Source organism: Eubalaena glacialis, chromosome 1 (genome assembly GCF_028564815.1).
Source record: "Eubalaena glacialis isolate mEubGla1 chromosome 1, mEubGla1.1.hap2.+ XY, whole genome shotgun sequence".
NCBI classification, from domain to species: Eukaryota; Metazoa; Chordata; class Mammalia; order Artiodactyla; family Balaenidae; genus Eubalaena; species Eubalaena glacialis.
Genome location: NC_083716.1, coordinates 48,791,875 through 48,816,128, shown reverse-complemented (window position 1 = coordinate 48,816,128; position 24,254 = coordinate 48,791,875). Strand labels below are relative to the sequence as shown.

General features: G+C 42.9%; 2 protein-coding genes across 2 annotated transcripts in view; one reads left to right on the top strand and one right to left on the bottom strand.

Moving 5' to 3' along the window:
- The window catches only part of WDFY4 (WDFY family member 4), a 250,641-nt gene that overhangs the window by 182,428 nt on the left and 43,959 nt on the right, over positions 1-24,254 (top strand). The gene's annotated exons all lie outside the window — the stretch shown is intronic.
- LRRC18 (leucine rich repeat containing 18) lies at positions 5,740-24,178 on the bottom strand. The gene is made up of 2 exons (XM_061196318.1): positions 24,152-24,178; positions 5,740-6,743 (listed from the first exon to the last, which is right to left on the bottom strand). The coding sequence occupies exon 2, from the start codon at positions 6,647-6,649 to the stop codon at positions 5,882-5,884; it is 768 nt and encodes a 255-aa protein (XP_061052301.1). The 5' UTR covers positions 6,650-6,743; positions 24,152-24,178; the 3' UTR covers positions 5,740-5,881.

Genomic DNA, 24,254 nt, shown 5'->3' with positions numbered 1-24,254 from the left:
AGAGGACTATAGAATATAATTTTCTATATTGAGTCTCTGAAAAAATAGAGCCCTAATATTTGGGCTTATTTCTGTACAGACATTTCTTTGGGACGCTAGCATGATCTGGCTCAGTTCCATTGCTTCCCAGTGATCTCAGTTCCTATTGAGCCCAGAGTTTAGAAAACTCAGGGAAATACAAGGCCTGGTTGCCTATCTGGCCTTTCCTCTCTCAAATGTCTGTTGCACACAGTACACACCTTTGAATGGGCTAAAGGCATCCTTCCATAGCCATGGTCCCTGACAAGTTCTGAAATACTCACTTGCTGTGTCATCAAGACAAAAGTGTCCCTGGGCTGGAAGAAGCTGTTGGTTGTGAGGCAGTGCTTATATTTGGGGCCTTACTGTATCTGCATGTTTGTAATTTCTGAAATGTTCTCTCAGTTGTATAGCTAACTTAAATGTAATGGTTAGGATGAAATTCATTTTTTGGCACGAAGTTCTGCAGTTGAGTATGTACTGTCCTTTATAGCTTTCCTTTAATGAATGAGTTTCCTTTGAAACATTATTTGAAAAATAATGAAAAACAAAGAACTTAGAAAACCAACCATAAGAAGCTGTAAATTCCCATAAGAAGGTGATTCTTCCACGATAATCAGGGCACCACTGCTAGCAGCCTGGAGGCTAAATTTCAAGTACTCCACCTCCCCACTTCCGCCTTTTCAATCCCTACTCTCCAGAGATCGTCACTGATGACCAGTTGGGAGGCTGAGAATCTGTAATGTGCATGGTTACTTTGATAAAGAGAACTTTCAGCTCCATCACTGAATGGAGAAACATGCTCCTTGGGCTTCTTGGTAAAGCACACCTTGGGAGGGCAACTGTAGGGGCTATACAGCTCAGACCCTAGGGTTAGAGCAGAATTGGAACCAGAAGTGAACTAAACACCCTGGTGGGATAACCAATGCCCTGGCATTGTGGAGCTTCTCACATGGTTGGCTCAACAGGCAATGGGTAGTGGAGCCCAGTGACCTGCGGTGAGCTCTGCCTGGGTCCTGCTCAGACCTTGTTTTGGCCCCCATTCGTGTTGTTCCTTGTCTTACTTGTTCAGGTCTCCTCTTAGCTCTATCCTTAGCCGTGACCTCAGACCTGTTTCTAGGCAGGAGCCTAACTTAAGCCCTGATCTCTGCACCAAGCCTGGCCCCTTTGTCCACCCATTCAAGGTGCTTCCATAGGGCAGTGGGCAGGTGCGTTAAAGTCCAGAACTGTGAAAGGAGCAACTTGCTGGCTCACGGTCCCCCCACCCCACTTGCTACTTGTACCCAGCCACCACCAGAAAACCTGGGACATGGGTTGAGAAGCCATGCATTGTCTTTTTATTATTTTAACATCTTTCTCAGGAATCTTCAAGGGTAAGATCAACATGGATAATTTTAAGTTAGGCCAGTGATCTGAAGTTAAGGTGCTCTTTCTCCTGAAATGCCTTAACTCTTCAGAATGATTGAGGAACTTTAAGCTTGCCATACTTACTCATAAATTAGCACTTGGCAGATATAGAAAGATCTGTTTATCACTGCATATAGTCTGTAAGTTTTTTTTTATTTTAAAATAACTATAGATGCACAGGAAGTTGCAAAAATAATACAGAGAGGCCCCATGCAGCCTTCACTTAAATTCCACCAATGGTTACATCTTATGTAACTATAGTACAGTTTCAAAACCAGGAAATTGACATTGGTACGATATGTATGCATAGTTCTTTGTCCTTTTTATCATATGTGTAGATTCTTGAAACCACCACCACTGTCAGCATACGCAATTACTTTTATCACCACAAAGATATCTCTTATGCTACCACTTCCTGGTTATGCCCACCCTCTAACACAGCTCATCATCCTTAACCCATGGCAACCACTGATCTGTTTTTCATCTCTACCATTTTGTCATTTAGAGAATTTTCTGTAAATGGAATCATAGAATCTGTGACCTTTGGAGATAGGCCTTTTTTCACTCAGAATAATGCCCTTGAGATCCATCCAAGTTGTTGTATATATCATGCTCCTTTTTATTGCTGAGTAGTATTCCATGATATGGATATACCAGAATTGGTTTAACCACTTGCCTATTGAGGGAAATTTGCTTGTTTCTAGTTTGGGGCTATTACAAGTAAAGAAGACAATCTACATTTAATATAATTATTAAGATGTTAGGACATAAGTCTGCCATTTCATTTCTCATTTCCTGTTTTTCCCTCTGTTGTTCATTTCTGTTTCTTTTTCCTGCCTACCTTTGCATTACTGAAAGATTTGTTAAAATTCTACTTTGATTTGTCTATAGTATTTTTGGGTTTTTTGGTATAAATTCTTTGTATAGATTTTGGTTGCTTGAGGTATTGCATTTTACATACATAACTTATAAGAGGCAACTGGTGTTGGGATTTCACCAGTTCAAGTGAAGTGTAGAGACCATAAGTCTTTTAAGTCTTAAAGTCTTCTTTTAAATTTTTAATTGTCTATAATTTATGTCTATCATTTTCTTAAATATTTCCTCTATATAAATTTAAAAAACACACACAAAATATTTCCCAAAGTCATTTTCACACACAGATTGTCTAAAGCCAGAGAGGCAAAATGAATTTAAGAAGCAAGTCAGTGGTTTGGCCGGCACTGGAGAGCCTGGCTTCCAGAACGTTTCCCTTGCCACTCTCTTCTCCTAACTGAGGGCTTTTCTTCTTCAGAGCTGATTAGCCTTCAGGTTTTTGCCATAAGCTACTCAAGGGAGATGTTGAGTGTATCCTAGGGATGAAGACATAAGAGGCCAAGGCAATTACTCCAGGTCATGGAGGCAAAACACAGCAAGGGCAGAGGTCGCACAGGGGTCACCTAGGTCACGCCTGGCTTTCAGAGACGGTCGTGACTGGGTTAGTGTGAATAGGGGTTTTGTTCTATTTGAAGAAAGAGAAAACCCTGTGACTTTCCTATCAAGTATTTTGGGGCCTAATATACTCTCCAGAAAGTAAAGATGACTGCAGTATTTTAGGGCATGCGGGAACATCAACATGAAACCTTTCCTTGACAGAAAAAGAAATAAAATATAGAAGATGTTTCCTAACTGAGTTCTACCTCCCATCTTCAATTCATCTTACTGCCTGGGTTTTCTGATGAACCAGGGGTCTAAGGTGAATATATCCTGGGGCAAATCAAAACCCCCTGCTTGTTTATTTCTCAATCCTGGTGAAGTTCAGTGCACTTAAAACCCCTTCCTAAGACATGGCTATAAGAATGAAAGCACCATAAAGCACCTAGAGATCAAGGATGGCAAAAAATGTCATCTTGCATGCCAGCCACTCCGTTGGAGGTAAATCCAGGAGAGGTGCTGGAGAGAGATTTTGGAAACCAAGCACAGTGGAGGAAGTTGCTGCAATGGTCAGGAGACGGGGTAGAGGGGCAAACCTGGGGTCCAGACCAAGACTCTTTGTAGGGGCACAGGGAGATCTTTTTCCTTAACTCATTAATTCTGAAGAAAAAGTGTCTCGAGCGGGAGGAATAGAAATGGTCAGTATCCAAATAACTAGCCATCACTTTCTGTTTGGATCAAATGCCCCTGCATGGATTCTGTGCTTCTTGGGTCAGAGATGAAGTAGGTAAAATAGCAGGATGGCTACTTAGGGACATGTTCAAGGCCCAACATTCTAGTGGGGTCTCCTAGGCCTAAGACATGACATCTCATCATGCACTTCACAGACATGTGTCCTCCTCTCATCTGTAGAAGGACTTCTAAGAAATCATTGTGGACATTAAATGAAGGGAAAAACACAAAGAATGACATTCAGTGTTCACAAGAGTGCAGTGAAATGAGTTCTCTAATATATTACTGGTAGATATATAAATGGGTGTAAACTTTTTATAAGCTACTTACTAGCATGTATCAAAAATTATATAAAAACCACACCCTTTAATACAACATCAAAAAAGTCTTAATCATACAGGCTTCATCACAAAATGATTTCTATTAGTGAAAAACAGGAAACAAATGTCCAACAATAACTTAGTTATGTATATCCATGTTTGACTATCTTACAGATGTTTTAAATTATGGTTATTAAGACCATGTAACCACATGGGTTTCAAAGCAGGATAAAAATGATGTGAATGCTATTATTTTAACTATGTGTAAAATATACACAGAAAAATAACTAGTAAGGAAATCTGTCAATATTACAGCTGGCTTACACAGTAGAATTGTGGATACTTTAAGCTGCTATATTTAAAACTATGTTGTGGTATTGTTACTTTTATAATAGAAAACATTTAAGAAAGAGAAAAACTGAAAAGGGAATTTTGAATCTATATCTTCAGAGATTTTAGAAATATGATAGAGTTGTCACAGCTAAGCATTTCAAAGGAAAATAAGCAGTGAGGAGTGAAGAAATGAAGTATGCTGTCTGCTGTGGTTTATAACATGAAAAAGAAATACGTTAGTCACGCTGAACTAATGGATATTTATCTCTCAGTGCTTTTCCACTGACCACTACAAAACTTGCCACCAACACAGGAAAGCTTTGATTTAAAACAAACAAACAAACAACAACAACAACGAAAAACTTTCCTAAGGATATCTTCCTTGATCCCTTTCTTTTAAGCAGTATAAAGGTGTGAGTGAGTGGTACAGGGAAGGTTCTCAGCTATTGTGAGTTCTACCAACAGATCTAGAGTGACTGAAGACACTGTTCAAAGTAGTATTTCAGCTTTAAGATGCACCGAGCTCTAGTTCTTCGAGAGAAATGACTTCTACTGAGTACTCACTCTGTGAGCTATCTGCTTGAGACGCATGACAACGCTTGGAGTTGGGCTGGTATTACTCCCACTTTACAGATGAAAGGACCAAAGCTAAGTAAAACGTCCAGGGAGATGGCAAGTTAGAAGCAGAGCTGCTCTGGGCTCAGATCTGTCCAACTGCAGAGTCTTAGGCTTTTTCTCTATGCCAGGCTAGCCCTGCACACCACTAGGCTCTGATCTCCTAACTTCCTCAAACAATGGCATTATAAAGAACAAAGTCTTCTTTCAACTTGTCTTCCCTACAGGTTGCAAAGGGCAAGACAGGCTTTCCCCCATTGGACACAGTCCCTGCACCTGGCACAGTGCCTAGTAAGATGTTTATCTATTGACTGCACCAACCCCTATCTGCACCCATTCTTTCCTTATTCCACAAAGGTCTGGAAAAGCATGGACATAATAAGATGGGAGTGAACCTCATTCATTCACAGCCAGTCAAGGGCTTGCAGGTTTAGTCTAGAAAGCTCCTGGAGCAAACTATGCAAGTGCAGAAAAGAGAGAGGGATAGGACTGCTTAGAGCCCAAGATGTTAATGCCAATACTTAATGATAATATCTGCCCATCTCTGTGGCCCAGTTTTGTCCCCTTCTCAAGACTATATGTCCATCTGCCCGCCTACCAACCCATGCTTAGAGATGCCTGACTTTTGAAGCCTGGCCCAAAGCATTCCAATAGAACAAGCTCCACACTGGGGAGCTGGCAGTTGGTCCAGACATGTGTGATAATGAGACTAAGAGTGTGCTGGCTGTATCAGCTGCCCAGGCCACGGGCTGTAGGCAGGAGAGTTCTGGGGCAGAAGTGAGACAGATGTCCCTTTCCTGACTCATTGTGCTTGTATGTGCGGGTGTGCGCATGCAGAGAAGACAGAAGTGTACAGAATGGCAAAGAACTAAAAGCCCTTCAGTCAACAAAATCACAAGCCAAGGAGGTAGGGAAAGGTATTTTATGGACTTGGCTGGAGGAGTTATTGCAGTAACGGAAGAATCCCTCAGTTTTGTGAGGCTGTAGCCCATTGTCATCTTGCCTCCCTCCCTTTTCCCTTCTTGCCTTAGGATCAGGGTCCCAGGTCACCTCCAATCTTCCTGGGATTCCTTGGCCATGGAGTTGGGTGAGACCAAACTGGAAAAGATGGCCCTTCTCGGTGCCGCCGTGGCCATGCTTTTGATTTTGCTCAGCTTGTCCTGGGCCTGTTGGCATTTTCTCAGGCAAGGCCCACATAGATCCTTCTCCTCCACCAGATATAGGTTGTCCAGCCTCTTGACGGAATCTATGAACGGATCCGGCTCCTCTGGCTTGGGAAAGGGGTTTCGCTTTGTGTTGAGCTTTTTCAGCTTGGGGAGCTTGGAGATGCTGTTGGGGATGGTGCTCAGCAGGTTGTCATGGAGCCCCACCTCATGGAGCTCCTTCAGAGCGCCTAGCGTGGTGGGCACGCGGTCCAGATGGTTCAGACCGAAATTCACAGTGCGGATATTCTTGAGCTGATTGAGCTCCACAGGCAGCCCATTGGTGGTCAGCCTATTGTTGCTGACATTGAGGTAGAGCAGAGAGGTCATCTGGCCGATGGACTCAGGGAGCTTGTCAATATAGTTGCTGTGCAAGTCCAGCCACCGCAGGTTCTGGAACTTGGAGATTGAGTCAGGAATCTTCCTGATCATATTCCGGCTAAGGTTGAGCTCGTCTACATCACTGAGTCGCAGAATACACTTGGGAAAGGTGGTAATTCCCATCTTGCTCAAGTCAAGGCGTTTCTTCCCATCAAATGTGATCTTGATACAATTCTTGGCCACACTGAGGGTGATCTTTTTACCCTTGGGGCCTTTCCCGCCCTTGGCCATGTTCTTTTAGTAAGGGGGTATGTTTGAAGTATGTTCTGATTGACTGGTGATCAGTTAGAGAAAAAAGTCACATGAAACTGCTAGAAGATAGACTCTGCTAAGAAGAGAAAAAATATCCAGTTAGGAGATGATATAAGGGTACTGGACTCCCCCCAAATCATAATGCTTCACTTTCTAATGGTTTGAAAGGAGAGAAAGAGGAGAGTGGAGAGAAATTAGGTCACCAGCAGAAATAGCCTAGCCAAAGATCTTCAGCAGTTGAATGCCCTCTTCAGACCTCAATGCTCCCAGATGTAAAATGGGAGGTTCAGGGTTGGCCTGAAGGATGCTCAACACCCCTCTGGCTGTGCCATTCCCCGACTTAGGAATCTCTCCATTGTCCTGGACTTTCACATATTCCCCCTCCTGGGTGTGTGGGGGGTGGGGTGGGGGGGGTAATGTCTTGGGTATCTGCCATTTCCCAGACCCTCACTTAAATCTAGTCTTTTCTTAGAGTTATCCCACAAGTGCCTAGGGTGGGACTGCTGAGTTCTCAGAAGCAACATAGCCTGGGTATAAGGAAATAAAGGTGGGAGTTAAGAATGACTTGTGTATTACCTCCCTCTTCACCTTCTGGGCCCAGAGGAACTAGTCAGGCCTTGGCTACTATAACTGCAGTGCAATAAAAGCAGCACAGAGAAGTCTCTGCTTAGCCCCCAGGTAGGAAAATGTGCCTACACCATGCCCATGAGCACGGAAGAGGGGGCCAGGGTGGAGCCTGGCAGAATTGAAGAGAATGCTGCCTTTTCCCACCTCCTATCCACCTTGTCTTCCTCCCCTCACATTCTTCACACTGAAATTCAACTGTAGACACCTCTGCACCGATAGGTGTGATAACAGATTGCTGCCATCAGAGAAGTAGAACGTACAGAGTGACGGGTAGATTCTGGCCTCAAAATGCTTGCTTGGAAGTCCAGTTCTACCATAAATAATTTGCTTAAATTTTCAGTGCCTCAATTTCCTTATTTGTGAAAACAGCTCCCATTTAGGACTCTAAGGGCGTGTAAATTATCTAAACTATAAAGCACTTACAGCAGTGTCTGGCACATAGTAAAAGCTTGATAATGTTAACTATTAAATATTACTATCAGGAACTTGGCACATATTGATTTTAATCTTCAACAATCCAGCAAGATCCATAGGCTTATCCCCACTATAAAGAGAAGAAGGCCAAGGCTCAGGAGTGAGGAAGGTCTACAGCCAAGAGGAGGATGCAACCGGCCTGCCTGTTCTAGAGGCTCTTTTCTTTTCTACAGCTTGGTGTCTCTTGCTTGCTGATATGCTATTTTGGACCAAGCTCCCACTCTGGACAGAAGCATGCTGTCAGGAGATAAATGCTCGCACTGCCTCCATCTCCCAGTAGGGATGGGTGGGAGAGGTGCCCTGCGCTTTCTGTACTTCATCATCCAGGCCCTTTATCAGGAGCCATGTTTGTGTAGCACATGGAGCGCCAGCAATCAGGCTGTGTGAGCCTAGTATCACATGTTTTCCTTGTACAGTAATCCTCAGTGCCAAAGGCAAGTAGGTAAAAATGCCTCCCACATGCTTATTATAAATCCTGCTCTTGCCATTCCTGGCTGAAGGTTTCCACCCTATGCAAGTCCCTACTGGATCAGAGCCTCCTGAGATGGATGGAGCCCTCCACAATAGCCCGATGAGAGTATTGTCAGCTCTCAGCCGCATTGATGTTCTTTGGAGCAGGCCTTGTAAGCTGAACCTATTCTTTAGAAACAGTGAACCGATCACATTCAGGCATGATTGGCTGGTTACCAAAGACAGTACTGTGTTCACCAATGTTGAAATATCTGTATCACACAGCTGTGTGGAACCAGATGGGGCAAAGCAGTTTAAAGATGAAAGCTGGGGTTCCAGTCACAGTTAAGATGGAGTAAGTGCGCTCTGCCCCTGTCACCCACTGAATGCAGCAAAAGGCCCAAGGACTCTGAAGATAGATGGTATAAGGCAGATTGGAGAAGTAACTCAAAGGAAGACCAACTTTGCACCAGTGATGACAGATGTCCAACAAAAACCTCCCTCATTGGCCAAGGACAGGGAGACGGGGCCTTTTAGGGTCAGAGTGAGGGAGATCCCGTTTTTTTCTATTCATCTTTTCCATTCTCTTCTGCCTCAGCTCCAGGCAATCCTGTATCACTGGAGTCAGGGCATGCAGGCACCTAAAACTCTAAAGGGGGAGAACCATTTTCTTTGACCAAACTGTTGTCCCAAGTGTGTGGAGGTTTGCTTTTTTTCTCTCTCTCCCACTGCTACTTGGCCCTGGAGAGAGAAACAGTGGCAGGAAGTACACAACAGATTTAGAAAACAAGTTCCCTGGATTTCTAGCCAGAAGACCAAGGAGGGGAGGGCAACTCCTGGGAACCACAAAGTGTTGGGGAGATTGCAAAGAGGAGAGAGTTCAATAAAGTTGTATATGAACTCCAGGATACACCCTGAGCTGCCCACGAATAGACCAAACCCTGAACAGGGTCTTGAGTACCTACTCCCAAACCCTGAACCCAAAGGCTTTGTGAATTGAGCACTGTGCAGGTTTCAGACTGGTGCCTGGGTAGCAACATGAAGGGCTGATTCGAATAGTACTGTAAATTCTTTGCAAACTGAATGGACATTATAAACGTAGTCTACAGAATCTACAGAAGGTTTGCCAGAACTTGTAGCCTGTGACTACCTGCTCAAAATATACATGTATATATCAATATAGATATAAAGATACATCCTAGAAGAAGAAGAAGAAGTGGATAAAGGCTTGTGGTACAGAAAAATGTTTGAAGGAAAAATGGGTGAAAACTTCCAAAAGTTGGTGAGAGACATAAAAACTACAGATTCAAGAAGCTCAGTGAACTGCAAACAGGATAAATAAACTCAAAGAAATCCACATTCAGACATTATCAAACTGCTCATAATTAAAGCAAAAATTAAAAAAACAACACATTGCCCACAGGGCAACAGCATACAAATTATTACAGGTTCCTCACTAGAAACTGTGAAGGACAGAGGTACTAGAAAAATATTTTTAAAATAATGCTGAAAAATAAGAGCTGTCAACCAGACAGTAAATAAAAACACCCTTTATGAATGAAGGCAAAATAGACATTCTTAGATGAATCAAAAATAAAAAGATTTGCCACTAGTTGAGCTGCGATAAAAGAAATGCTAAAAGAAGTCTTTAGATGAAAGGGAAACAATACTAGAGGGAAGCTTGGACCTTGAGAATAAGGGAAGAGCAATGGAAATGTAAATATGTGGTAGATATAATAGGCTGTTTTTCTCCTCTTACAATCTTTAAAATACGAATGATGGTTGAAAGCAAAAATTATAACTGTCAGTGTATGTAGATGGAATACATATGACAACTACAACATAATGGGGGAAGTTAATGACTCCTATAAGGTAGGTAAGATTTTTACATTGCTTTGGAAGTGGTAAAATATTAATTCTAAGTAGGCTGTAGAAAGATAAGTATGTATATTTTAGTCTCCAGAGCAATCGGAATGGATAGTTTTCAGAATGGATTATAAAAGAAAAAGACCCAATTATATGCCATCTATAAGAAAAACACTTTAAATAAACAAAAGTAAGTTAAACTAAAAGAATAGAAAAAGATGTACTTAACAAGAGAGCTTTAATATAGATGAAGCAGAAAATGATAACATTGAAAGAAGAAATGGGCAAATGTATAATTAGAGTTGGAGCTATCAGTACTTCTCTCTCAGTAATCAATAGGACTAGAGAGAAAATCAGCAAGGAATGGGGTTTCTCAACCTTGGCTCTGTTGACATTTTGGTCTAGATAATTCTTTGTTGTTGGCAGGGATGGGGTGGTGATGGGGGAAAAGCCTGTCCTGTGCATTGCAGGATGTTTAGCAGCAGAAAGTAAGAATATTCTACCCACTAAATGCCAGTAGCTCTCCACTAGTTGAACATCCAGTAATGTTTCTAAACATTGCCAACTGTCCACTGAGGGGCAGAATTGCCCCCAGATGAGAACCACTGATAAAGAACTGGACATTACCACCAACCAGTGGGATCTAATTGACATTTATAAAACACTCTACCCAGCAACAGAATACACATTCTTTTCAAGTGTACATGGAACATTCACAAATATAGACTACATTTGTGGTCATGAAACAAATCTTAACAAATATAAATGAATTGAAATCATATAAAGAATGTTCTCTAAAAATAATGGAATCAAGTTAGAAGTCAATATCAGAATAACTAGAAATCTCCAAATAGTTAACAATTAAACAGCATATTCATAAATACTCCATGAGTCAAAGAAATCTCAAGGGAAATTAGAAAATATTTTGAACTGAATATAAAAGTAGAACATATTAAAACTTATGGTATGCAACTAAAGCAGTGATTAGAGGAAAATTTATAGAGTTAAACATTCATACTAGGAATATTTAAAAAAATAAGAAAGGTCTCAAATCAATAACAGACTTTTACCTTAAATAAAGTAGTAAAGAGTAAATAAACGTAAAGGATGTGCAAAAAGGAAATAATAAAGATGAGCAGAAATCAATAAAATTGAAAGGATAAAAACAGTAGAGAAAATCAGTGAAATTAAAAGCTTGTTCACTGAAAGGTTTAATAAAATTGATAAATATCTAGCCAGATGGACAATGAAAAAACAAAAAAAGAGGGATATCCCTGGTAGCGCGGTGGTTAAGAATCCGCTTGCCAATGCAGGGGACACGGATTCGAGCCCTGGTCCAGGAAGATCCCATATGCTGCGGAGCAACTAAGCCCGTGCACCACAACTACTGAGCCCATGTGCCACAACTAATGAGCCCATGTGCCACACCTTCTGAAGCCCATGCACCTAGAGCCCACGCTCTGCAACAAGAGAAGCCACCGCAATGAGAAGCCTGTGCACCGCAATGAAGAGTAGCCCCCGCTGGCCGCAACTAGAGAAAGCCCACGCGCAGCAATGAAGACCCAACGCAGCCAAAAATAAGTTAATTAATTAATTTTTTAAAATAGTGCTGCTATGTGTACGATATAAAAAAAAAGAGGAGACACAAATTATGAATATCAATAATTAAAGAGAGGATAGGACTAAAAACCCATAGACATTAAAAGGATAATAAGGGAATAGTACAAACAACTTCAGAAAAAAACTTAGATGAAATCAACTGTAAACTATAAAATCTCACCCATGAAGAAATAGACAACCCTTAAAGACCTATAGTTATTAAAGAGACTGAATTCATAGTTGAAAAGCTTCCAAAAAAACCCTCCAGGCTCAGATGGTTTTATTGGCAAATTCTACCGAACATTTAAAGATAACACCAATTTTACACCAACTTTTCCAGAAAATAGAAGAGGGAGCAATTCCTAACTTATTTTCTGAGGCCGGCATTACCCTGATACTAAAATCACACAGAGACAATACAAAGAAAGAAAATGACAGACCAATATCCCTCATGAACATGAACATGAACATAAAAATTCTCAACAAAATATTAGCAAATTGAATCCACCAATATATAAAAAGAATAATACATGACATCCAAGTAGAAATGCAAGGTTGATTCAACATTCAGAAAGCAATGTAATATAGCACATTAACAGACCAAAAAGAAAAACATACATGATCATATTTATGCTGAAAAAACATGTAACAAAACTTAACATTTATTCATGACAAAAACTCTCAGCAAACAAGTAATCCAGTTTATCTTCCTTAACCTAATAGAGGACCCCCACAAACAAAAAAAAACCCTATAGTTAATATAATCGGTGACAGACTGAATGCTTTCTCCCCTAAGTTTGAGAACAAGGCAAGAAGGTAAACTCTCACTATTCCTATTAACATTATATTGGAAATTCTAGCCAGTGTAATAATGCAAATAAATAAATAAATAAAAGGCATAGAGATAGGAAAGAATGAAATAAAACTGTCCTTCTCACAGATGACCTGCTTATCCAGGTAAAGAATCCCACAGAGTTTAAAAGACATTCTTGGAACTACCTAGTGAGTTTAGCAAGGTTGTAGGGTACACGTTTACACATAAAAAACTCCACTGAATTTCTGTATACTAGCAATGAGCTATTGGAAACTGAAATTTGAAAAATAATAATGCTCCAAAGAATAAAATACTTGTATATTTCATGTAAGTAAAAAAAAAAAAGTGCAGGATTTCTGTGATGAAAATTGCAAAACACTGATGAAGCAAAGCAAAGAAGATCTAAACAAATGGAGAAACATACCATTGATGAGCTGAAAAACTTAATGTAGTTAAGATGTAAACTCATCCCAAATTGGTCTAAAGATCAATGTGATTCCAATAAAAATTCCAACAGGATTATTTGTATGTATGAATAAACAGATTCTAAAATTTATATTGAAAGGAAAAGGAACTAGAAATTCAGAACAATTTTGAAAAAGAAACAAAGTTGGAGGATTCATGCTTCCTGATTTTAAAACTTACCATGTAATTACAAAATGTGGTATTGATGAAGGGATACTATATTGATCAGTGGAATAGAAAACAAGAGTCCAGCACTAGATCCATATAAATATGTTCAATGGTCAATTGTTTTTTGACCAAAGTTTAAGAGAAATTCAATGGAGAAACAACAGACTTTTCAACAAATTGTGTTGGAACAATTGATTACCCAATATGCAAAAAAATTGAATCTCGAGCTAATGAAATTAACTCTAACTAACTCAAAATGGATCATAGGTATGTAAAATGTAAAACCATAAAACTTTTAAAAGAAAATGAGGGAGAAGGTTTTCATGACCTTGAGTTTGGCAAAAGTACAACCCGTAAAGAAAATATTGACAAATTGGACTTCAACAAAATTTGAAATTTTTGCTCTGTAAAACAAACAAAAATTCATATCCAACAAAGGACTAGTATCCAGACTCTATAAAGAACTCAAGGTCAACAGTAAGAAAGAAGACAATACAATAAAAAAAAATGCCCAAGGGATTTAATGAGACATTTCACCATAGAAGTTATATGGATGGCCAAAAAGCCCACAAAACCACAAAGCATTGCTCAGTTATCATTAGTCACTAGAGAAATGCAAATGAAAATCACAGTCAGATACCACTGCACAGTTACTAAAATGCCTAAAACAAAACAAAACGTAAAAGCCAATAATACAAAGATTTGGCAAGGGTGTGGAGCAACTAGAATGCTCACATATTTTTAATGGGGATTCAAAATGGTACAATCACTGTGAAAAACAGTTTGGCAATTTCTGATAAAATTAACTATATACTTATCACATGACCCAGCATTCCCCCAACTAGGTATTTACCCCCCAAAAAACTAAAACCTCATGTTCACACAAAAACTTGTGTTTATAGCTGCTCTCTTCATAATTGCCAAAAACAGAAATAAAAAACCCGAAGGTCTTTCAGTGGATGGATAAGAAATTGTGGCTTATCCTTAAAATAGATACTATTAAACATAAAGAGAACAAATCTACTGATACATGCAACAACTTGGACGACTCTCAAAAGCATCTTGCTGAGTGAAAGAAGACAATCTTAAAAGTCTACATCGTGAATGATTCCGTTTATACAACATTCTGGAAAAGTCACAACCATAGGTACAGAAACTAGATCGGTGGTTGCCAGGGAGTAGGGATGGGGAAGGTTTGACAACAACGGAGCAGCACAAGTGAGTTTTCTGGGGTGTTGGAACTGCCCGTACCTTGACTGTGGTGGTGGTTACGTGAAGCTATACATGTTAGAGCTCAGAGAACTGTAACAAAAGAAGCAACTTTGCTGTAGGTAAATTTAAATTTTTTTAAAAACTTAAAAATATTTGGGACTCCATAGTCTATTTCTATCGTTCTCAGCCCGGCTTGGAAGTCTGTGACTTTTTCATGCCCCCACTCAGGCTTGTTTTGCCCTGTGAAGGGCATCCACACCTGTATCGTGTGGGCACTGCTGGGTATGTATGCATGTCTACCATGTGTATGCACATGCACACTGCGGGGAACAACTATACACAAGGTGACATATCAGAAAAACTGTCCTACTGCACTTAAGTTAAAATCTTAATTTAAAAAAATATGGACTGAGGTCAGGGGAGCCTGAGTTCTGATCATGTTTATCAATGACTTCTCATGGTAAGATTGCCAGATTTAGCAAATAAAATTGCAAGATGCCCAGTTAAATTTGAGCTTCAGATACACAGCAGATAGTTTTGAGTATATGTATATCCCAAACATTGCACAGTTGTATTTTATTTGACAACTCTATCCCATGGATCTGAAAAAATAGTAGAGTTTCCTTTGTCCATGAGCCTTGTTAGTTCTTTGGGACTAATTTAAACCAACTCCATGTGCTTATTCCTGCATTCATTCGTTCATTTGTACACTCAATTCAGTAAGTATATCGAGAGCCTACTAGGTACCAAGCCTCTGTGTTATTTATACAGGTGAACAGTAAATGGGGCCAGTCTCTAAGCTCAAAGAGCTAAAATCTAGGTTGTTACTGATTCTGGCCACCAAATTCCCCTGAGTCCCAAAAAGCCTAGGCTGTCTTTTGTATTTCTTGTATTTAAGGTAAAGTTCAGCTGAGGGAGGGCAAACACATCAAGTATGGGCAGAAGGGCCTAGATGGGAAGGATGCTTCCAGTAGACTGGAGATCCAGCCAGGGGAGCCCAGCTGTGCCTGTTCCCCCACAGCCCTCCCATGGTAAGAAGCCCTCCCTTCTCTGATGACTGATGGGGAGGAAGCAACATGGGGCTGTCCACAGGGACTTCTCCATTAAGGAGCTTCTCCCCAACAAGTCCTTTGGCTCAGAGCCTGCTCATTCATTCATCACCTGCAGGCAAAGTAGGGGCTGGCTGGGATAAGCACTTCACCCCCTCCTCAGTGCATCTGGGCCCCCAGACAGCCCCAGGCCAGATGAAGCATGCTCAGCCCCCACCCTCTTCGTGCTTCTCCTCAGGGCCGCTTTACCTGGCTGGGACCCTTGCTTTTGGTTGTGGAGGGCAGGGTGTGTTGCTCAGGGTCCATTCTGACCCCTCTAAGCTGTGAGAGCCACTAGAAGCAGACCAGTGCTGGGAGCCTCCAAAGCCCAGGGACACCCCTTTTCTTATACAACTCTGAATGGTCAGCATCCTGCCCAGGTCTGCCCATTGGGTAGGAGAGTAAGTATTGGCAAAAGAAGTGTGAAACTGATGATCTTTCAATACAACTAAATCAGATTAGATGAACTATTATTATCAATTCATAGCATCCTCAAATATCAGCGTGGGATCAATCCACACAAGGGAAGCTGGCAATTATAGAGAGAAAGAAATGTAAATAGATAATCAGATAGATGGATAGGTAGATAGATGAACAGACAGGTGGATGAACAGACAGATAGATGAGTAGTCAAATAATAGATTTCATTTCACATGAACAGCTTGGAAACCCAAATATGAGAAGTTTCTAAATGTACTTTTTGTCTTGTACAATTGGTTTTTATACTTTAGGAAAACTGGACCAGTTGGTTTGACTTTAATTTCTAATTAATTTTTCTATCTAGTCATTGTGAATCAAACAGCATGGTGGGACACCCCATGGATATCTAAATTAAAAATGTAATGGCAACTTATATTTTAATGCCATCAGAATATTTGCAGGCATTTTCAGCTGTAAGATCATTATCTTCACTATGATACTAGAATTTTTCTGATGTTTCACACTCATGTATCTTTATATTTTTAAGACCGACTTTGTTTATGTATATCTGATATCTTTAAACATCTTGCTAACACAAACTCACAATAATTACTTCACCCTTTTCACTGATGCATTGAGACCAGGATAGACATATTGTACAACTGAAACCCCCAAAGTCACCATCAATATTTGGGACTAACTTCATAGCAAGCTTTGTGCCATGTGGATGAGAAATGTCTTTTGCTTGTGGGACATCTCTTAAGGGGAAGTAATGCAAACTTCCCTCAGTGAAGTCACTCATTCAAAAGTCATTATTCTTTCTCCTGACTCTCATAAGACCCATTCACTAGATATGTAAGAGGAGAGCCTCGCCTCTGCTGTGACTTCCCATGAGCCTTCAGATCACTCCCTGTGCCCTCCACCCCTTCCCAGAATGAGCTGTTCGTTCATGTGAAAAGCCCTGTGGCAGGTGGAGACGTGAGTGGTCACTGCAGGGCTCTCTGTTGAGTGGGTGTGTCTAGAAGCTCTGCCAGACCTCTAAAACAGGCACGAATGTTCAACTCAGGCATCATCTGTGCTGGAGGAAGAATTACTGTTTGTCCAGCACCCACTCTGGGCCAGGAACTGTGTGCTCTACTACTTGCTTTACAGCTTTGTCTGCTTTTTGGAGTATAGACTCACTGGAGGTATAACCATTAAGTGGTTTTATTTTTTCCACCTCTGCCCCCAGCTACGTTATTTCGAGCCCTGCTTTCCTGTGAGCAGGAGGACAGATTGCTAGGAAGGGGACAGACTAGAGGCAGAAGGGTTTCCGTGCAGCTCACAGCAATATCGCCACCAGACACTTGGCAGAGATGATGGAGAGAATGACAGCAGGAGAGAGATGTGGACAGCGGGGGTGGAGTCTTACAGGGACCCCACAGTTATGGGGGTTTTCCGACATCAATTTTGGAAATGCTTCACAATGTCAAGAGCCACTTACTACTCTTCATTCAGGTGATATGTACCAAAGTAACTATTGCAAGCATGCTGCTGGACCATTTCTGTATCTCTAATCTCCATAGTAATTATGCAAAGTGTCAGTCCTATTTTTAATATAGGAGAATTGAGGCTCAAAGAAGTCAAGTGTCTTCCCCAAGTTCACAAGACAGCACAGCTCAGCCAAACCTAGGCTACCTAGCTATTACACACCTACAAGCCTAGGTGTGTAATACCAAAGTTTATGATCTTCCCACTACACTATTCTGCCTCTCTTTTCCTTCTGTTGCCTTTTCTTTAGGCTTGTTGCCTGTTATCCCACTGTCCAGGGACCAATGTGTGGGGTGCTTGTTTTCATAGATATATATATGTGTATATATCTGAATATAGCTGAATAATACGAATTTTAAACATATTTTACTAGCATTAGTGGAGTCATTTAAGTGTAAGAGCTTGGAGATTGACAAGGAGAGAAAGCGGGAGAGAGAGAGGAACAGTTTAAAGGGTACATGTAATGCCACCAACCAGTTCATTTAATAGGCCTGTGCCCCAAGTGGGCGGTGATAGAGACAGGAATCTGTTGTTCCTCGGCCCCTCCAGTCCCCACGAGCCCTCATGGTGTGAGCTTCCTGTAAAGATGCAGGTTTTCGTCCAACATGGCCCCAGAACCCTGGCCCACAGCATTCCCACATGCTCACCAGAGAAGCCGGCCCTCTGCTGCCCTGGGCCGGTGCGGGGAGGCAGGAGGGAGGGCTGCCGGCTGTGCAGGGCCCTGAGAGGCTGTGTGCAGCCACCAGAAGTGCGATTTTCACAGTGTGGGCTCACTTGGAAACCTAACACTTGTAAGATGCACTTCCGCGGTTCCCAAACGGCAGGCCTTCTCCGAGTGTGGGTCCTACGGTGCGCTCCACCCGTTACAGCCCCCAACACACACGTTCTCTCCACCAGCCCTTAGAGGCCCTTCATGCCTCCTTCACACAGCAGGCGCCCTCCAGTTTGCCATTTCATTCAGTCCTCACAGCTCTCCTCTGAGGTAGGAATATTCCTCCCACCCAAAGATAAGGACCTGGCGGTGGGGTGGGTGTAAAGTGGTTTATCCAAGCTCACACCGCTTGCCTTACTCCAGGGCTTCTGGGTGGGATGTTCTTTCCATGACACCAGAGCTACAGCACACAGAGTGTCTGTGTGGAAATTATCAGGTTCACTTCATTTGGCAATTATCTGGTTAATTTGATCAACGCAGTGCTAAGGATCTTATATTATGCATGTATACCTTCCTCTACCCCTAATATTGTGTACTTCTGCATCCTCAGCACCAGTGTGGGTCTGCACATGTGCTGCCTGGGAAGCCATTATCTGTCAAACTGCCCTCTTCCCCCTGGCTGGTAATAAGAATTCAACTTTTATTTGGAGCAAAAGTTCCCAGGGGGTCACATGGCCCAATAACAAAAGATTATGATTTCTTATCGGTTTAATAGCATCTATTTTGTAATTCTGAATGTACCCTGTTTTAATTGGATTTGTTAAAGGAACAAAAGGGAATAGGTGCCTTACAATTAAAATAAAATATTAAGATTATTAGTTTAACAGACTAGAAATGCCTTGTTCATCAACCAACACATTCAAAGCACACAAAGCAACCTTGACACCCGGAAAGCAAAGAACCAAAGTCAGTGCTGGCACCTTTAAACCCCAAGAGGTGGGCATTAATTCAATTTCAATCACTGTGGTTTAAGCACTGTATTGCCAGACGGATGCGATTGCATTCTCTCCTCACAGCCATGGCTTCCATTGCAGATAAGGAAGCTGGGCTCAGAGAAGTGGCTTGGCAGGGCGAAAAGCGCAGGGGCTTTAGACCCACATGGGTCGCCACCCAGCTCCCCATTTACTGTCAGGTGACCCTGGACAGTCTGTGGAGCCTCACTGAGCTTCAGCCCCGACTTCCGTAAATGGGATAACAAAAGTGGCTGCTTCTGAAGTGTGGCGTGAGGGTGAGTGAGGGCCTCGGAGGACTTTGCTGTGACGGTGGGGGATGGAGTGCAGGGAGGAGCCGCAGCTGGACAGGACAGCACAACTGATGACAGTGGAGCCAGCACTCCAGGATTCCAACCGGGTAGAACCCTGATTCAGACCCCACAGCCCAGCATACTTACTTGCTGGGGCATTCCCGCCTCCCAGGTGCAGACCTCAAATTACTTTATTTGGAGGACAAAGAGATATAGCTCCTTTGAGGCACAGAGCCACCCACCCACCCAGGATCGCAGAGTGGGGGGCAGTCCTCAAGTGCCCAGTGATACGTGCATTCTTTCTGCACCACGACCCCATCTGGCCCCAGTGAGAACTTGCTGAGGGGTGGACATGGTGCAGACCCAGGTGTACCCAGCTGTGTGCACTGGCCAGCCCCGTGGTGTGGTACCCCCATTTGCTGTAGAACAGTCCCTAGCTCTGAGGAAAGCTTTGCTGTAAACCCGCCCACCTGTGAAGTTGTGAGATACCTTGAAGGGGAGCCCTGAGGATCAACTGTAAGGGAACAGCCAAACCTTCCCTGGCCCTTTGGGATTCATTTCTTCATCAATAGTTCACACTGGATAACTACTATCAATGAGGCGCTGATTTATGCAGCAGACAGAATGAAGGCTCTGCTCACATCCTAAAAGGGAGATGAAGCAAAGCAGACAAACATAACACCAGGTGGCGGAGAGTGCCAAGAATAGAAAGAGCAGGGGCAAAAGAAATAAGAGAGTGGTGTTGGGAGATGTGGTCTTTTGAAGAGGTGACCAGGACGGGCATCTTTGAACAGAAGACATCTGAGTGGAGAGGGAAGGAAGTGAGGATGCGGGGAGGCAGGGAGGGGATTTCAGATAGAGGATGCTCCAGATGGAAAGGCTCTGTGACAGAGGGGAGGGGAGGGACAGCATGAGGGTGGGAGAAGGAAGGAGGCAGAGAGAGAAGGAAGAAAAGAAGGAAGGAAGGGAGGCCAAAGACATGATTTTAAAAAAACAAAACCCAGGGCAGACATGATCTGGCTTATTTTTCAAATGATACTTCAGCTGTTGTGAGAAAAATCTCCAGGGCGTGTCAAACCAAGGAGAGAAGGCCAGTCCCTACACTTCCCCCAGAGTGACCACAGACAGGGCCGTGCCCTCTCCTCTCTAATTTCTACCTGAGCCAGGAGGAAACCCAGCCCTGGGACAGCCCCATGCTCTCCTGAGTCTCCGGCAAACTTGGCCATGCTAGAGAGTCAGGGGAGGGGGGTGGGGTACGCAGCCACTCTTGTTTCCCTCTAGAGATGTTCTCTCAGAACCAGCAAGCCCACCACTGCACTGAAACCTCTCGGTCAAGCACAGGTGGCTGTGATATAAAAACCACATAGCCTTTTACATATGGGTGACAGCAATATGGTGCAATGTGTGTGTGTGCTTATTTAAACCTCAGCTAAACTTTCCCCCAATCCAGAGGTGAAGGGCATTGGAAGGACCATGGTCTCATTTTTAAAGGGATACTTTAAAGAAAAAGGGTGCAAAAGGATGGTTTGGGGCTCTTTGTATGTAAGGCACCTGTCTTTCAAAAATGCTGTGACTTCTAATCCTTTTTCTGTAGAAATATTTTCTGAATTCACATTTCCCTTTCCTCCTTGAGTCTTTATCAGGCTTATTTGAAGTTATTACTAAAACATTCAGGACTATCATTAAGAAGAGAGAACCCTTTTCGGATGACTTTGGACAAGTAGATACAACTTGCTAGGAATGATGTGAACAAAGGCAACATAGCGGCCCGCACTTTGTTTAGGACAAGGAAGCTCTTCAGCATTTTACAAATAGGGATATTACCCATGTATTAGCCATTCTGTCTGTTCCCTTCCTGTTATGTGTAAAGTAACTCAGTAGAAGACAGGCACTCGGACAGCAGGGAATGTGGAGGCTTTGAGGCCAATAGAACTGGGCTCCATCCCCACCTTCACTGCCAACCTGGTTTTAATCATGAGCTCAGTTTACTGATCTGCAAAATGGGTTAGAAAATTGCAAGTTGTTGTGAAGAGTAAATGAAGTGATGACTGTATGTTAAGTGACTAGTGTGCACTGGGTACTCAGTGAATGGTAATCTGATTCCTGGCACCTTTATGATGGTAAATAATGCTGATAGAGTCACCAAACAGCACCATATTGATTGCCTCCCTCAAATTAGTAGCCCCAAGACACTCGCCACTGATCATTAATCCCAGATGTAGGATTTGTGGAACAGTCTTTGCTGATTCGCAAGCACAAAAGCCTTTGCAACCTTTTAAACACAAATTATTAGTAATAATAGTGATAATAATAAAAGAAAAGAAATGTAACAGCAACTTGTAGATACGATAATACCTTTGTCCACTTTAACCTCTAGAGCTTGCTAGAGCCCAGGCAACTCACTTGCTCATTCATTCATTCATTCATTTGTTCAACAATTTGTACTCAAGTCATTCTATAGGTCAGATCAGATGAGAAGATATGCAGTGAACATGACAGACGTGTTTCTCGTGAAACTCCTATTTTAGGAGAAAGCAAATCAAGCAAGAAAAACAAAACAAACAAGAAGACCCAAGATTATGTCAGGTGGTTTAAATGCTCTGCAAAAAATAAAACCTGATGATGTGAAAGGGAACACCCAGGGTCAAGAGAGAATGTTGATGGCGGGGTGAGGCGGGGGACTAATTTAGACTGAGGTAGATGGGGAAGTCCTCTCCCAGGTGACATTTGTGCTGAGACTTGAACACTAAGAGGCCATGTGGGCGGATTTGGGGAAGAACACTCCCAGAAAGGGGCATACCAAGTGCAAAGTCCCAACAGTGGGGAGAAAAAGGAGATGTGGGGGTGGCTGGAGCAGGGACAGCAAGGAGAGGGTAGAAGAGAAAGACAGAGGACTTTATGAAAGGTACAATACGTTACGTGCATTATCTCATTTAATTCATCCACCCCACTTAACAGGTAACGCACCGAGCCCCAGAGCACATACCTTGCCAAAGTCACATGCTAGTCAAGCAGAGCCAGCCCTTGTCTGTGGGCTTAATTGCCATTTGGCTTATCCATGAAAGTTTGACTTGACAACGTCCTGTGATAAATTTGGCTCTATGGGCCAACAAGGAAGCTCCTGACTCATCATGTTTTCCAGACACCACCCTAAACTGGGCTAGATCCTGTGGGAACGTTCATAACAGCCCAGGTCAAGCCCCATCCTTAAGGCTCATCCCTCACTGAAAAGAAAGCACACGTGTGTTATCACACCCGGCTCTGGGGGTTGAGATGAGTTCTACTATGTGAGACAGGTAGAGAGCTTGAAAATTGAAAATTGGCAATGAATCCAACTGGCCATGAGCTGAAAGCTGGTGATGGTTGGTGCAGCTGGGTAGCCCATCATGCCCACTTGGAGGGGCGTGGTTCAGCTGCACGCCTCATGCTCTAAGAGTACCAGGGACCAGGAAATATCACCTAGCTTTGATGAAGACCCACCCAGATGATGGGTAGAGGGAAAGAGCATGAAGTCCTCCCCTTTCATCAGCATTGCCAAGCAAAGAGCGGTGGGCAACAGTGGGAGACCCTTGGAGCCCCAAGAGGAAGCTGGCGCCACCAAGCACCAGGCCTTAAAGGTCAGTCTCTAGACAACAGTAGGGCTCAGGCACACTGAAGAGGGCAGCAGGCAGGGGCAGCCTCAGCTCCTCCCGTCCCCTCTCCAGGCTGAGGCTCAAGCCCAGAGTCACCGCAGCTTGAAGACCAGTCAGAGCTGTGTCCCTCCCTAGTTGTATGACTTAGCACCCGTTTCCTGACCTTTCTGACTCCCCATTTCTTCACAGGAGAGCTGGTCATCAGCACTTGGTTCACATAACAGCCATATGGTTTGTAAATGTATTGAGAACCTACTATGTGCCAGACCGTTTGCAAATCAATTTAACACATTTAAATTAGGTTCCTGCCTTCAGACTGCGTGTATGGATTATATTGACCACCTACTCTGGACCAGGCATTTTACAGACACTGTAAATAATTCTTACACCTGCCTGATCTATTTATTGATTTTCATCTCCACTGGACAGATACGGTGCCTGAGGCTCAGAGAGGCCAAGTAGCTTATCCAAAGTCACAAAGACTCAAAGTAGGGGCACCTACCTTTGCCTGTTGTGGAAATAGAGATGTGAGGCTTGTATTGTAGTGTGTTCCATGAAGAATCCCTCCTTACAAGGCCCAGCCCAGCCTGGGACTCAACCATTTGTTCGTGGGTTCCAGTGTTCAGGATCACTCGTAGAAATGGTTTACCTCCAGACTTCTCAAAAGGCAGACTGTGCTCCAAACCCCAGCACAGTCAGCAGAAATCAAGTGAGGTCTGCTGAGGTTACCTGCACAGGCTGCAGCCTCCTGACTGAACGAGCACTGCAGTTTCCTTAAAGGGATAACTGGGTGGGTGAGGAAGCAGTTCAAACACTAGTCTCCACCTGCTTGTGGAGCAGGAAACAACGTTCAAGGAGACTGAGACTTTGGAAAGATCATAAAGCATGACCCCAAAGCCCCACAGACTCCCACGCTAACCTCCCAAGCTTGTCCACGGCCCAGGCGCCCTAGAATGCCCAGCTGGGTCCCCAGCTAGCTGCCCTCCTGCCTGGGGCTCGGGGCCAGCTTCCTCCTCTCCTACATAATAAATTAGCTGGTGTCTGGGGTTTGTAAATAAAGCACACCAGGAGAACAGGCATTTCCAAAGTTGCTTACTCAAAAAGAGGAGAGAAAAAGAGTTTGAAGAGGTCGTAGTTTGGCAGAGTTAAAGTAAAATAAATGCAACCAGAGGAAAACTTACCCTGTTCGGCCCAGTTCTTCCTCCTCCACTGTGAAACTTTGTCACCAGGCAACAAGAGACCTGGGACCTGGCGTTAATTAGCATAATCTTGACACCAGCCTGC

Excerpts from the sequence above, each read along its gene's own strand:
- LRRC18 (XM_061196318.1), bottom strand. The coding sequence starts at position 6,649 with ATGGCCAAGGGCGGGAAAGGCCCCAAGGGTAAAAAGATCACCCTCAGT.